General features: G+C 38.4%; 1 protein-coding gene across 1 annotated transcript; it reads left to right on the top strand.

Annotated features, from left to right (window-relative positions):
• The first annotated feature begins 3,690 nt into the window (after nucleotides 1-3,690).
• Nucleotides 3,691-9,526, top strand: DSPP (dentin sialophosphoprotein). Its single transcript, XM_010383123.2, has 4 exons — nucleotides 3,691-3,741; nucleotides 4,872-4,955; nucleotides 5,087-6,073; nucleotides 6,551-9,526. The coding sequence occupies exons 1-4, from the start codon at nucleotides 3,691-3,693 to the stop codon at nucleotides 9,188-9,190; spliced, it is 3,762 nt and encodes a 1,253-aa protein (XP_010381425.2). The 3' UTR covers nucleotides 9,191-9,526.
• Nucleotides 9,527-13,080: the final 3,554 nt, after the last annotated feature.

The following is a 13,080-nucleotide window of genomic DNA, read 5'->3' as shown; positions in this document are numbered from 1 at the left end:
GCTTGTATATCAATTATGTTTTTCTTTCAATTATTAATAGAGGGCTATTGAAATCTCTGACTATAACTCATATTAATTCAAATTAAGGAAAAGAAAGGCAGGTTTAGCTCACCAACCTCCACTGATGAATGTGTGTGTGGGTAAGGGTGTCACTCCCAGAAGTTACTTGAGTCTTGTTAAAAGTTGTTAGGCCCTTTAATCTGCCCAAGTAAATATGCTATATGAATAAAAAAGTATTTGCTATGAAAACAACTTCAAGGCAAATTTCCTTTCCATTCCATTCCATTCACTTCCTTTCAACCTTACTTTTTCCCTACATACAAAGCTTTATGCTGTATATAAATACCATATATTTTTGTATACATATTCTGGGGATATCACTGTTGCATTGTGATATAGCATTAGTGGTCTTATGTGTTTCACATTCTTTAATATTGTAACACAAAAATTGCCATATTCCTGAAAATGCTAAACAAGTATATAGAAAAAGACTGTCAAGTTTTTGAATGCATGAATTAAATAAATGTTTTAGGGATTACTTGCATTGTAGTACATCTAGGGTTCAAGAGAATGGTGCACTCATATTGCAAAACTTGTTAGATATAAAGTCTAATTTTCTATTTTGCATTCTGCAGCTAACACAGATAATTGAGACATAATGGACAGCTAAATTTTTTGTCTTTATGCACCTTTAAACATCTTGCAACTTTCGATATTTTGAATATCTGTTTTTAAAATGTAGTTTGAATACTCAATTGATAGATTCTTAAGCTTTTATGTCACTGCTTATTTCAGTTAAATCAGAGAGATTTCAGGGGAGTTACTGTTTATAGATTGTTAAAGATCCCTCAGGCAACGTCAAGGCTGTTGCATGTGGACAGTTTCTTGAATTATAGCACAGAAACTTTAATACCTACCTCAAGAATGATAGGGGTCTTAAATAGGCAGTCATATTTACTAAAGAAACCTAGAGTTTTCTTAGATTGCCAACCTTGGCAAGACAAGAAATGTCAGGGTGACAGGGTTTAAGTGGCTCTTTTCAGATATGTTACACTGATTCTCTATATTTAAGATGTGAAACAGCCTTACAGGAGCTGTTTAATTAAGTGAAAGTAAGTCTAGTCCTTTTGGAACCGAATGGTTCAGTGAACAAATATATATCAGCAAGTGAAGGAAGTGGGGAAGTTATTATGTGCTTCATAGACACGATGACACTTTATAACCCCATATCAGGGATCCTAAACAGTGATTGGTTGAGAAAATTATCAAACTGAGTTTAAATTTCGGCAAGTACAAAATTGTCATGCAAAAATCCAGGACAGTGGGCCACTTTCAGTCTTCAAAGAGAAAGATAAGAAATTCTGGATTTTCAAAGTCCTTTTGAAGCCTTTTAAGGTAAGGTGAAATATTCTTTTTACTCAGAACCAACTGATTCATTTAGAAAGAACTTGGAATTTCAAAGACAAAGCCAGTTTGATTTTAAGAAGCAAATACCCCTTAATGATTAGATTGTTTGCTTCCTTTTTGGCTTGTCATATTGACAGTATGTATAAAAGATAACGGATAATTGTGAGTTAAGGAAGAGATAGATTGGGAGAAAGAAAGACCTCATATTGAATCATTGGCCAACTGAGGTGGAAATGTGATAATTAATTATCTGGGCACTTTGATTAGTTTTGATAAAAATGAGATAACTCAGATATCAAAAAATCCACCTTGGGCTTTCAAACAAGGCTTTAATTAGGCTTTGCTTTTCAGTATTTTATTACTTACTATTACTTATTATTGTCCCACATGAAATGAAATTTAGCAATCACTAGTGATGCCAAATCTAATTGCTAAATGAAATGAAGCTAAATCTCATTTCACGAGTAACAATAAATGAAATAATCTGAAGGAGGTTTGCAAAATTCTAAAGTCTCTGTTTCATGCTGAGAACACCTGGGCCATTTTTATAGTAGTCTTCGAAGTCATTCACCTGCCTTGGAAACGGTGATGAGCATCACGGAATTGTTCCGGAGTGGAGCTGAGAGAGAGATGTAGTGGTCAGATTTCTGGACTGTAGCTCAGAAATGGGACACACATCCCTCTGGCCTTGGCTGCAGGTACCTTTCCAGGATGCTGTGAATCTTCCAAATCACAGTGCAGATGGGCCTTCTGCAGAGCTATGTAATGATTAGGCTTGGAACTGCAAAGTACAGGATGACTGTGGCTTAGTAAACAGCTGGCCTTCAACCTCTGTGCCCCAGAGCTCTGCATGATACTTGTCCTGGTGTCACCTCAGCCTCACTTGAATCTATGGCATTTCAGAAGGAGCTCTAGCTGTTCTTGGCTTTCTGTTGAACAGCTGTAAGAGGGAGCACTTTTTTCCCCCTCAGTAGCTCTGGAACTGTGTCATCTCTCCTGTGAGACAACACCAATAATTCTCATGACAGTTGATATTCAGTGAAGTTTTATTATATTTTCCCTATCACCATTAAATTCAATCAAAGCCATTTTATGACATGCAGCATTATAATCTATACATGCAGTGGGAGTTCATGAAATAGGAGTAAAACTCTCCTTTCTATAGTAATGACACCATTACATCAAGAAATCCAACTTGAATATAAATTGATTTTTTTACTCACACAGATTATAAAATGTCTGTTCCAACTTATCAGAAACATATTCTTAGACCATTTCTGAATTTGAATTCTAACAGGGATGAAGAATCATGATTTTAGAAGTCCCATATAATAATTGCTATCATTTGTTAGAAAATTGCAAAGTGCCTGAAGCAATGCTAGATATTGCTTATAGTCATAAATATTTATCAACAACATTCAGAAAATGTCTTTTTCTGTGCATTGCATTGGAATACAATAATCACCAAGACACTCTCCTGGGTCTCAAGAGTTTACAGTAAATCAGGGCAACACATAAGTAACTAGGCAATTTTAAACAGTGCAATGTGTTACCAGTGAGATGTGCAAAACGACTTGGTATAAAAAGGAACGAGATACTAAATACCGTTTGAAGTGGAGTCAGAGAGGCCCTCTCAGAGATAATTCTACGAAATTTCAGGATAGTTCTGAGGTGCAGGTTTTGTTATTATTCCAGTAGAGGGATAATAAACCTACTTAAATTTCTCAAGCTTACACAGCAAGTAGCAGGGGTAACATTTGAACCCAGGTCTCTGAATACAAACCCCAAATTCTTTCCGCTAGCGTAGGCTCCCTCATGTTAGTAATTTCTTGCTCTTAAAGTCTAGTAGAGTTCAATTCTATAGATTTGGAGTAAGGATGACACGTGTTTTATCTTTTAAGCACAATTTCAGCAGAATTACTTAGTACTTGATTAAAGCTATTCAGAAGAGAAAAAGATGTTTTTACATCCAAGAATTGTGGAAGAACAAAGTTACAGCTGTACTCTTTGTACCTATATGGCTATTTTCCTTCATTGGCACAGGCAGAAAAAATCTAGGAAGCTACATTAGTGCTAAGCCTGGTGATGTCCCCATAACCACACCAGGTATTTTCTGGAACATCATATGTCTTCTCATGTTAGATACATGCTTCTTGCCCAGGAAAAGGGCAAATGCTTACACATCAAAAAAATATAGGATTATGATGATCACTTTTACTTTATAAGTAATTTTGTGCTGTTCCTTTTTTATACAGCCATTGATTATTATTATTCCTAAAGAAAATGAAGATAATTGCATATTTTTGCATTTGGGCAGTAGCATGGGCCATTCCAGTAAGTATGCCTTTCTCAGAAAACCTCTACACTTTGTTATCTCTTTTAACCTAACATTAATACAAAATCTTGTGTGTGTGTGTGTCTGTGCATGCACGTGTGTGTGCATATGTGTGTGTGTATATACTTTTCCTTAATTTTTTTTTAACAGGCTGAGTCTAAACATTTAGATTTGCACTAAGGGCTTTATGCGATGTCTGTGAGGTTTCAACCAAACCACTCCAGCTCATCGTCTCATTCCTCTATAGAAATTCACATCTTGCCTGAAGGATTATTATTATTTAAAACATTTATTCAGATTAATTTACACTTAGTGCCCAGAAGTCATGGAGACTTTGTCCATCTTTGCTTCATACTCTGTGAATTTCATTCTAATATGAACAAAGTCTGTGCTGTTTAGGAAGTTTCCAAGAAAGAATAATAAGAAAAGTAGATTTTTTTCAACATATAGGAAACTAATGTTTCACTCAGAGTTATTATTTACGTGCTCACTTTGGAAAATTTGGAATATATGATAAATACCAATAAAAAATTGAGAAAATTCAACCATTTGTAATTTAGTAGCCAGCCATCATGTTTAACATTTTCATATGCTTTCATAATACCAAACATTTGGTATTTATGTAGTTGAAAATGTTCTCAAGTATTTCAAATGTGCTGTTGCAAAGCACAGAAGTATAACAGCATAATACTTGATTTTGCTTCTGTGCAGGCTCTGGTCATGCCTCCTGTTCTCTTAAGAGTTTTGGTTAGGATTACACTTAGAGCAGGTCTTGTGCTAGTGCAAGAGACTTGTTGTGCAAAAACACCAGAGGTCTATCCCCTTGTCTTTCTACAAGACTCTTTCCTTCTACAGTTGAGATAAGTGGGCTCATCTAGCATATCCATAAAATTGGTAATACTGCAGTGAAAAATATCCATGTGCCCAGTTTAAATTCTACACAAGCCCTGTAAGAAGCCACTTCTCTTTTCTATCTGATTAGATCATACTTTGGCCTTTGTGTTAAACTTTTCTCCTTCATTGAGGAAAGAATGTGTGTGTGTGTGTGTTTGTGTGTGTGTGTGTGCATGCTCATGCACATATTCCCAAAAAAGAACCTTTTCAATAGCCAGTATTTTCTACTTGGCAGGTTCCTCAAAGCAAACCACTGGAGAAGCATGTCGAAAAATCTGTGAATTTGCATCTCCTAGCAAGATCAAACGTGTCAGAACAGGTATAGGATGTAATATATTTCTTTTTTCTCCTATTTCTGAGTTGCTACATTCCATTAATTTCCCCAACATTGCAATTTGCTTTCCTTCAAGATCACTGATACTTGTAATTAATTGAATGTTTCTTTTTCAGGATAAGTTAAATGCCAGTGAAACCATCAAAGAAAGTGGTGTTCCCGTGCATGAAGGTGATAAAGGAAGGCAAGAGAATACCCAAGATGGTCACAAGGGAGAAGGGAATGGCTCTGAGTGGGCAGAAGTAGGAGGGAAGAGCTTTTCTACATATTCCACATTAGCAAACGAAGAGGGGAATATTGAGGGCTGGAATGGGGACACAGGAAAGGCAGAAACATATGATCATGATGGAATACACAGGAAAGAAGAAAACACCACAGCAAATGGCATCCAGGGACAAGTAAGCATCATTGACAATGCCAGAACCACAAACAGAAGCAACACTAATGGAAATACTGATAAGAATACCCCAAATGGGGATGTTGGAGATGCAGGTCACAATGAAGGTGCCACTGTTGTCCAAGAAGATGGACCCCAAGTAGTTGGAAGCAATAACAGTACAGACAATGAGGATGAAATAATTGAGAATTCCTGTGGAAATGAGGGTAATACAAGTGAAATAACACCTCAGATCAACAGCAACAGAAATGGGACTAAGGAGGCTGAGGTAACACCCAGCACTAGAGAAGATGCAGGCCTGGATAATTCCGACGGGAGTCCTAGTGGGAATGGAGCAGATGAGGATGAAGACAAAGGTTCTGGTGATGATGAAGATGAAGAAACAGGGAATGGAAAAGACAGTAATGATAACAGCAAGGGACAGGAGGGCCAGGACCACGGGAAAGAAGATGATCATGATACTAGTACAGGTCAAAATTCGGAGAGTAATGAAGATTATGACCCCGAAGGCAAAGAAGATCCCCATAATGATGCTGACAGAGACAACACCTCCAAGAGTGAGGAGAATTCTGCTGGTGTTCCGGAAGACAATGGCAGCCAAAGAATGGAGGACACCCAGAAGCTCAACCACAGAGAAAGCAAAGGTGTAGAAAACGGAATCACCAAAGAATCAGAGCCAAACACTGTTGGGAAGAGCCAAGATAAGGTTAGTTTGTAAAGCTGATTTCTTTCAATGGCAGTTTAAATTCTTCCCCTCCAACTATTGATGCTAGCACAAAAATAAACCATGACAAGCGTCCATGTATTTTTGCATCCATATTACTTAACTACTTAAGGAAAAGCTAGAGTCCTTACTAGACTTCCATATAGAACAACTTTAAAAATCATACATTTCTGAGAACGTAGTTACAATTCTAGAAAAGTCTTATGTGAAATCATGGATCCCACATGTAATTGTTTACAAAAGTTCCTACTGGGTAGGAATGTGGATGAATTTTTAAGGAATCTAAACACCAGGGTGCTTTCAATTACAGAATAAAGCACATTTTCACAGATAACTGTGAAGTACTAGAAATGGAACTCCTATCCCTTGGCAATTTTTCCCAGTTATTCTTCCTTAGATCAATGCAATTTTGCAGCAAATATTCACTAGTTAATCATTCTTTCCTCCATACTTCCATAGGGAATAGCAATCAAAGGTCCCAGCAGTGGCAACAGAAATATTACCAAAGAAGTTGGGAAAGTCAATGAAGATAAAGAGGATAAAGGACAACATGGAATGATCTTGGGCAAAGGAAATGTCAAGACACAAGGAGAGGTTGACAACATAGAAGGACCTGGCCAAAAACCAGAACCAGGAAATAAAGTTGGACACAGCAACACAGGTAGTGACAGCAATAGTGATGGATATGACAGTTATGATTTTGATGATAAGTCCATGCAAGGCGATGATCCCAATAGCAGTGACGAATCTAATGGCAATGATGATTCTAATTCAGAAAGTGACAATGACAGCAGTAGTCGAGGGGATGCTTCTTATAACTCTGATGAATCAAAAGATAATGGCAATGGCAGTCACTCAAAAGGAGAAGATGATGACAGTGATAGCACGTCAGACACTAATAATAGTGACAGTAATGGCAATGGTAACAATGGCAATGATGACAATGACAAATCTGATGGTGGCAAAGGTAAATCAGATAGCAGTGACAGCAGTGGTAGTAGTGACAGTGATAGTAGTGATAGCAGCAATAGCAGTGATAGTAGTGACAGCAGTGACAGTGACAGCAGTGGTAGCAACAGTAGCAGTGATAGTAGTGACAGCAGTGATAGCAGTGACAGTAGTGACAGTAGTGACAGCAGTGACAGTGACAGCAGTGATAGCAGTGACAGTGACAGCAGTGATAGCAGTGACAGTGGTAGTAGTGATAGCAGCAATAGCAGTGACAGTAGTGATAGCAGTGACAGTAGTGATAGCAGTGATAGCAGCGACAGTAGTGATAGTAGTGACAGCAGCAATAGTGACAGTAGTGATAGTAGTGACAACAGTGACAGCAAGTCAGACAGCAGCAAATCAGATAGCAGTGATAGCAGTGATAGTGACAGTAAGTCAGACAGCAGTGACAGCAACAGCAGTGACAGTAGTGACAACAGTGATAGCAGTGACAGCAGCAATAGCAGTGACAGCAGTGATAGTAGTGACAGCAGTGATAGTGACAGCAGCAGTAGCAGTGACAGCAGCAACAGCAGTGATAGTAGTGACAGTAGTGACAGCAGCAATAGTAGTGACAGCAGCAATAGCAGTGACAGCAGTGATAGTAGTGACAGTAGTGATAGTAGTGACAACAGCAATAGCAGTGACAGCAGCGATAGCAGTGACAGCAGTGATAGTGACAGTAGTGACAGCAGCAATAGTAGTGACAGCAGCAATAGCAGTGACAGCAGTGATAGCAGTGACAGCAGTGATAGCAGTGACAGCAGCGATAGCAGTGACAGCAGTGATAGTGACAGTAGTGACAGCAGCAATAGTAGTGACAGCAGCAATAGCAGTGACAGCAGTGATAGTAGTGACAACAGCAATAGCAGTGACAGCAGTGATAGCAGTGACAGCAGCGATAGCAGTGACAGCAGTGATAGCAGTGACAGTAGTGACAGCAGCAATAGCAGTGACAGCAGCAACAGCAGTGATAGTAGTGACAGTAGTGACAGTAGCGATAGTAGTGACAGCAGCAATAGCAGTGACAGCAGTGATAGCAGTGATAGTAGTGACAGCAGCAATAGTAGCGACAGCAGCAATAGCAGTGACAGCAGCAATAGTAGTGACAGCAGCGATAGCAGTGACAGCAGTAGTAGTAGTGACAGCAGCAATAGCAGGGACAGCAGTAGTAGTAGTGACAGCAGCAATAGCAGTGACAGCAGCAACAGCAGTGATAGTGGTGACAGCAGTGACAGCAGTAACAGCAGTGATAGTAGTGACAGCAGTGACAGCAGCGACAGCAGTGACAGCAGTGATAGCAGCAATAGCAGTGACAGCAGTGACAGCAGCGATAGTAGTGACAGCAGTGATAGCAGTGACAGCAGCGATAGCAGTGACAGCAGTAATAGCAGTGACAGCAGCGATAGCAGCAATAGCAGTGACAGCAGTGACAGCAGCGATAGTAGTGACAGCAGTGATAGCAGTGACAGCAGCGATAGCAGTGACAGCAGCGATAGTGATAGCAGTGACAACAGTGACAGCAGCAATAGTAGTGACAGCAGTGACAGCAGTGACAGCAGCGATAGCAGCGATAGCAGTGACAGCAGTGACAGCAGTGACAGCAGTGATAGCAGTGACAGCAGCAAAAGCAGTGACAGCAGTGATAGCAGTGACAGCAGCGACAGCAGTGATAGCAGTGACAGCAGCGAAAGCAGTGACAGCAGTGATAGCAGTGACAGCAGCGACAGCAGTGATAGCAGCGAAAGCAGTGACAGCAGTGATAGTGATAGCAGTGACAGCAGTGATAGCAGTGGCAGCAGTGCCAGCAGTGATAGCAGTGACAGCAGCGAAAGCAGTGACAGCAGTGATAGTGACAGCAGCGACAGCAGTGATAGCAGTGACAGCAGCAACAGCAGTGATAGCAGTGACAGCAGCAATAGCAGTGACAGCAGCAATAGCAGTGACAGCAGTAACAGCAGTGACAGCAGTGATAGCAGTGACAGCACATCTGAAAGCAGTGATGAGAGTGACAACCAGAGCAAGTCTGGTAATGGTAACAACAATGGAAGTGACAGTGACAGTGACAGTGAAGGCAGTGACAGTAACCACTCAACCAGTGATGATTAGAACAAAAGAAAACCCATAAGATTCCCTTTGTGAAAAGTTTGGTGATGGGATAGGAAAAAACGATTTCCAAGAAAGTAAAGAAAGGGGAGAGATAAACAGAAGACATATGTAAACATCCACAAAAACAAGTAGAGGAATCAAATCAAACAGTTGGAATAAGAACCAAGGCCTAACTCCTGCAGAGAGAGACTCTGAATGCATGACCTTTGGTACATGCCTGTTAATATTCATGTTCTGAAAATATTTTGTTAAAAGTGTAAGTCTAAACATAGAACAACAATTAAAATATTCTTTAATACTTCACGCAGAAACCTCAAGTAATCACTACATGATAACTTTAAGTGCCATGTGCTGCAGAGAATGTAACAGGCAGACACATCTTAAAAGCAACCTGTGGCATCGCCTTAAATCTCCATAGTTATGTATTCTCGAGAAGTGGTCTGCTTACCGCTGAGTAAAAGATGCTGTACTGTGATAGCCAACTTGGCTTTGGATTCAGTTGCTTGTTCTATGGAAGAAATACATTTATTTGTTACATGAAAAAAAAAATTGCAGCTACTATTCAACCTACCTGGGCTATGGGAATAATCTTTCTAATGATCAAATAGAGTAGTTATAAATCACAGAAATTCTAAAGAGTGCTAGTCAGAAAGAGCTCAGAGACGGGTTGATGTATAAAATCTGATCTGTAATCGGATGTATAGTATCTGATGTTAAAATCTGATTAAAAAATACATCTCAACAAACCACTAGAAATTGAGTACAAAGTCCCTAAAACTGTTGACAAAGCTGATGCAGTGCTTAGAACAGTGTCTTACTCCCAGGAGCCACTCTCCAAATGTTAACCAGTAAATGACACATGAATGACTCTGGAGGAGCGTCACTTAGAAGCATGGTGGCTCACACCTGTAATTCCAGCACTTTGGGAGGCTGAAGTGGGTGGATCACAAGGTCAAGAGATCGAGACCATCTTGGCCAACATGGTGAAACCCCGTCTCTACTAAAAATACAAATATTGGCTGGGAGTGGTGGCACGTGTCTCTAGTCCCAGCTACTTGGGAGACTGAGGCAGGAGAATCACTTGAACTCGGGAGGTGGAGGTTGCAGTAAGCCAAGATCGTGCCACGGCACTCTAGTCTAGTCCATCTCAAAAAAAAAAAAAAAAAAAAAAAAAAAAAAAAAAAAAAGAAAAAAAAGAAAGAAAGAAGAACTATGTTATGTGGTATCAATTATTTATCTTTACAAAAGTCTCACCAAGTCATTCTTAGTTCACACCTTGAAAACCTCAACACGCCAAAACTTCTAAACCAGACCCTGAGTCTGAGTTTCCCTTCCCCACTATTAATCTCTTTAATAAAGCGAAAGCTGGTGGGTAATGGTTTGGAAAACTTCTCTTTCTTATTTGAGAGTCATATATGCAGTTACAAGCTGAGTATGACTCAGCTTTGGCATGAATGAAGGTAATTCTTAGGCCAAAGATGAATCCCAATTTCTAGAAAATGACAAACTTAAAGGTGTATAGAGAATAGAGATTGATATTTAATAGGGTGGAGATACAGTTTATCATCTAAACTAGGGCACTTTGGAGAATGAAAGGGGTGCTATGAATAATTATATGGAGACAGGCGATATAAATTGGGATTGTCCCAGGGAAACTGGGAGATACTATAACGCTAACCCACAAACCTTAAAGGTATTTTTCAAGATTCAGTAGTGACGCTTTGAAATCTCCATCTTTTTCCACTGAGGTAATTATTTTAGCTTTGCTCTAACGCAAAGCTGAAAATCTATAGAGTGAGATTATGAATGCAACTTCTTTAATGTTAATTTTCAACCTGTTGTTAATTGACAATTTACTTTCTAATAGTAGGCATATTTTATGAAAAGAGTTTCAGGAGATTTGTTTTTCTGCCTTCTTCCTCCTCTATGCGAGTGTCCTTTAGTTAAGAGATCAATATTGTGAGGAGTATTGTTGAAGACTTTAAAAATACTATTCATAAACTTCTCGGTAACTCTTAAGAGTGTGAAATGTCCAGGTTTGTACTACATCACAGTCATGTCATGACTCTAAACTTCTTTCCTTAGACTATGTTCTAGGTTTTTAATTTCTTTAGATTTTAGAGTTTTTTGTTTTGTTTTGTTTTGCTTTAATTTGTAAAGCATTGCTTCTAGTACATGTCACAACTACTTCAAAAGGTTGCTATGAACACTAAGTTAGGCAATGGACATGGAACTCTGTAAACTATATAAGATATGTAAATGAAGGAGATAAATCTCGGTGTTATCATAAATATCCATTTATTAAAGTAAATATCCATTTATTAAAATCAATATCCTTTTATACAATTGCTCACAAGGAAAATTCCCTTCATCCTAAAGACTTTGCAAATACCCCTACTATCACAAAATCTGATATGTAATATTTCTTTTAAAAATTAGCTCTTTTTAATTGAAAAAGTAATATATGAATATGCACAAAATAAAAAAAATCAAACACCTTAAAGAGGTATACAGAAGTATTATCTTAAATCTTGACCCTTCTACATTCCCAGCCCTCTATATCTCTTTCCTATTGCCTCTAAGCAATTCCCATTATTAATATCTTGTGGAGCCTTTCAGGAATATTCTATGCACATACATTCCCCTTTTAAAGACATGTGGAAGTCTACTACACACAATGCGTTCATCTTATTTTTTTCAATTTAACAAATACCTTAAATATTGGTTCACAGCACGCAGATCAACTTCATTTTTCTTCACGGGTGTGCTTCATTTCATTTTATGAAGTGCCATAAGGTATTTGATCTGCCTTTATTGTACCATCACTTTCTAAGCCATTTCCAGTCCAATAAAAGTCTCTGCAGACATTGCCTGCAGTAACAGGCCTAAGCTGAATCAATTTCTAGCCAGTTCTTATAAAAACTTTGTCTTAAGAAATATTTAGGGGCAGGGGATGTTCAGAATCTAGGGTTGATATCAGAAATAACAAAGATATGATCTTGATTTTCTTATGTAATCACATCTGCATTGACTTCTGGACTTTCAGGGCAAGAATGGAGCAGACACACTACAAAAGAACATCATAAAAGTAGATCCTTTAGACACAAGAAGTCTGGTGTTAGGAAACAAAGCTTATTTTGAGTTATTTTCTGGAATAAAGATGAATAGGTTGTCTGCTAATATTGCCCACAAGAACAGTATTTTTTAAACTGCAGGTTGCCACTCATTTAGTAGATCAGATCAATTTATTGACTAATGATAAATATTTTATAAAACAAAAGAATAAAAAAGAAAAATCATAATGTACTATCTGTACTGCTTTGTGAACCAGGATCATATCTATCTATATATGTACACACAAATATGTCTAAGTGTACATGTAGTAGGACCTGATGGAAAATGCCTTTCTTTCTGTTGGTGGTAGTTTAAAAAAGTTTGAAAGCCACTAGTTTAGAAAATAATTACTGCTAGTAATCATTTTATATTTACTTTTTCACATTCACTTTTTCCCTTAGAAACCTCTAAGTTTCTTTCCCACTTTGAAGCAGAGATTTTAAAGAAAGAAAGAAAGAAAGAAAGAAAGAAAGAAAGAAAGAAAGAAAGAAAGAAAGAAAGAAAGATGTATGTGTAGAGGGACAGGGAAGAGTGGCAGTGGAATGCGTTTCTAGATTTATCTGTACCTCAGTAAAAGAGCCAAGGAAACATTGTCACTCTTGAACAAGAGGCTATCATGGTGGTGCTGGTGGATTTGTTAGAAATTCAAGATTTCTTTCTGGCTGCATGGATTACTCCACAGATGACTGAAGACAAGATCTGAAAACTTACTCTCAGAGGTGGTCCTGTCCTCCCCATCTGACAGGAGAATTCTTTCTGCATCGGCTCATACCACA

Source organism: Rhinopithecus roxellana, chromosome 2 (assembly GCF_007565055.1).
Source record: "Rhinopithecus roxellana isolate Shanxi Qingling chromosome 2, ASM756505v1, whole genome shotgun sequence".
Taxonomy (NCBI): domain Eukaryota; kingdom Metazoa; phylum Chordata; class Mammalia; order Primates; family Cercopithecidae; genus Rhinopithecus; species Rhinopithecus roxellana.
Note: the sequence above shows the minus strand (reverse complement) of the source record. Positions and strands in the feature narration are given on the sequence as shown.

Excerpts from the sequence above, each read along its gene's own strand:
- DSPP (XM_010383123.2), top strand. The coding sequence starts at position 3,691 with ATGAAGATAATTGCATATTTTTGCATTTGGGCAGTAGCATGGGCCATT. Across the intron at positions 4,956-5,086 it reads GATCAAACGTGTCAGAACAG|GATAAGTTAAATGCCAGTGA; the intron begins GTATAGGATGTA and ends TTTCTTTTTCAG. Across the intron at positions 6,074-6,550 it reads TTGGGAAGAGCCAAGATAAG|GGAATAGCAATCAAAGGTCC; the intron begins GTTAGTTTGTAA and ends ATACTTCCATAG.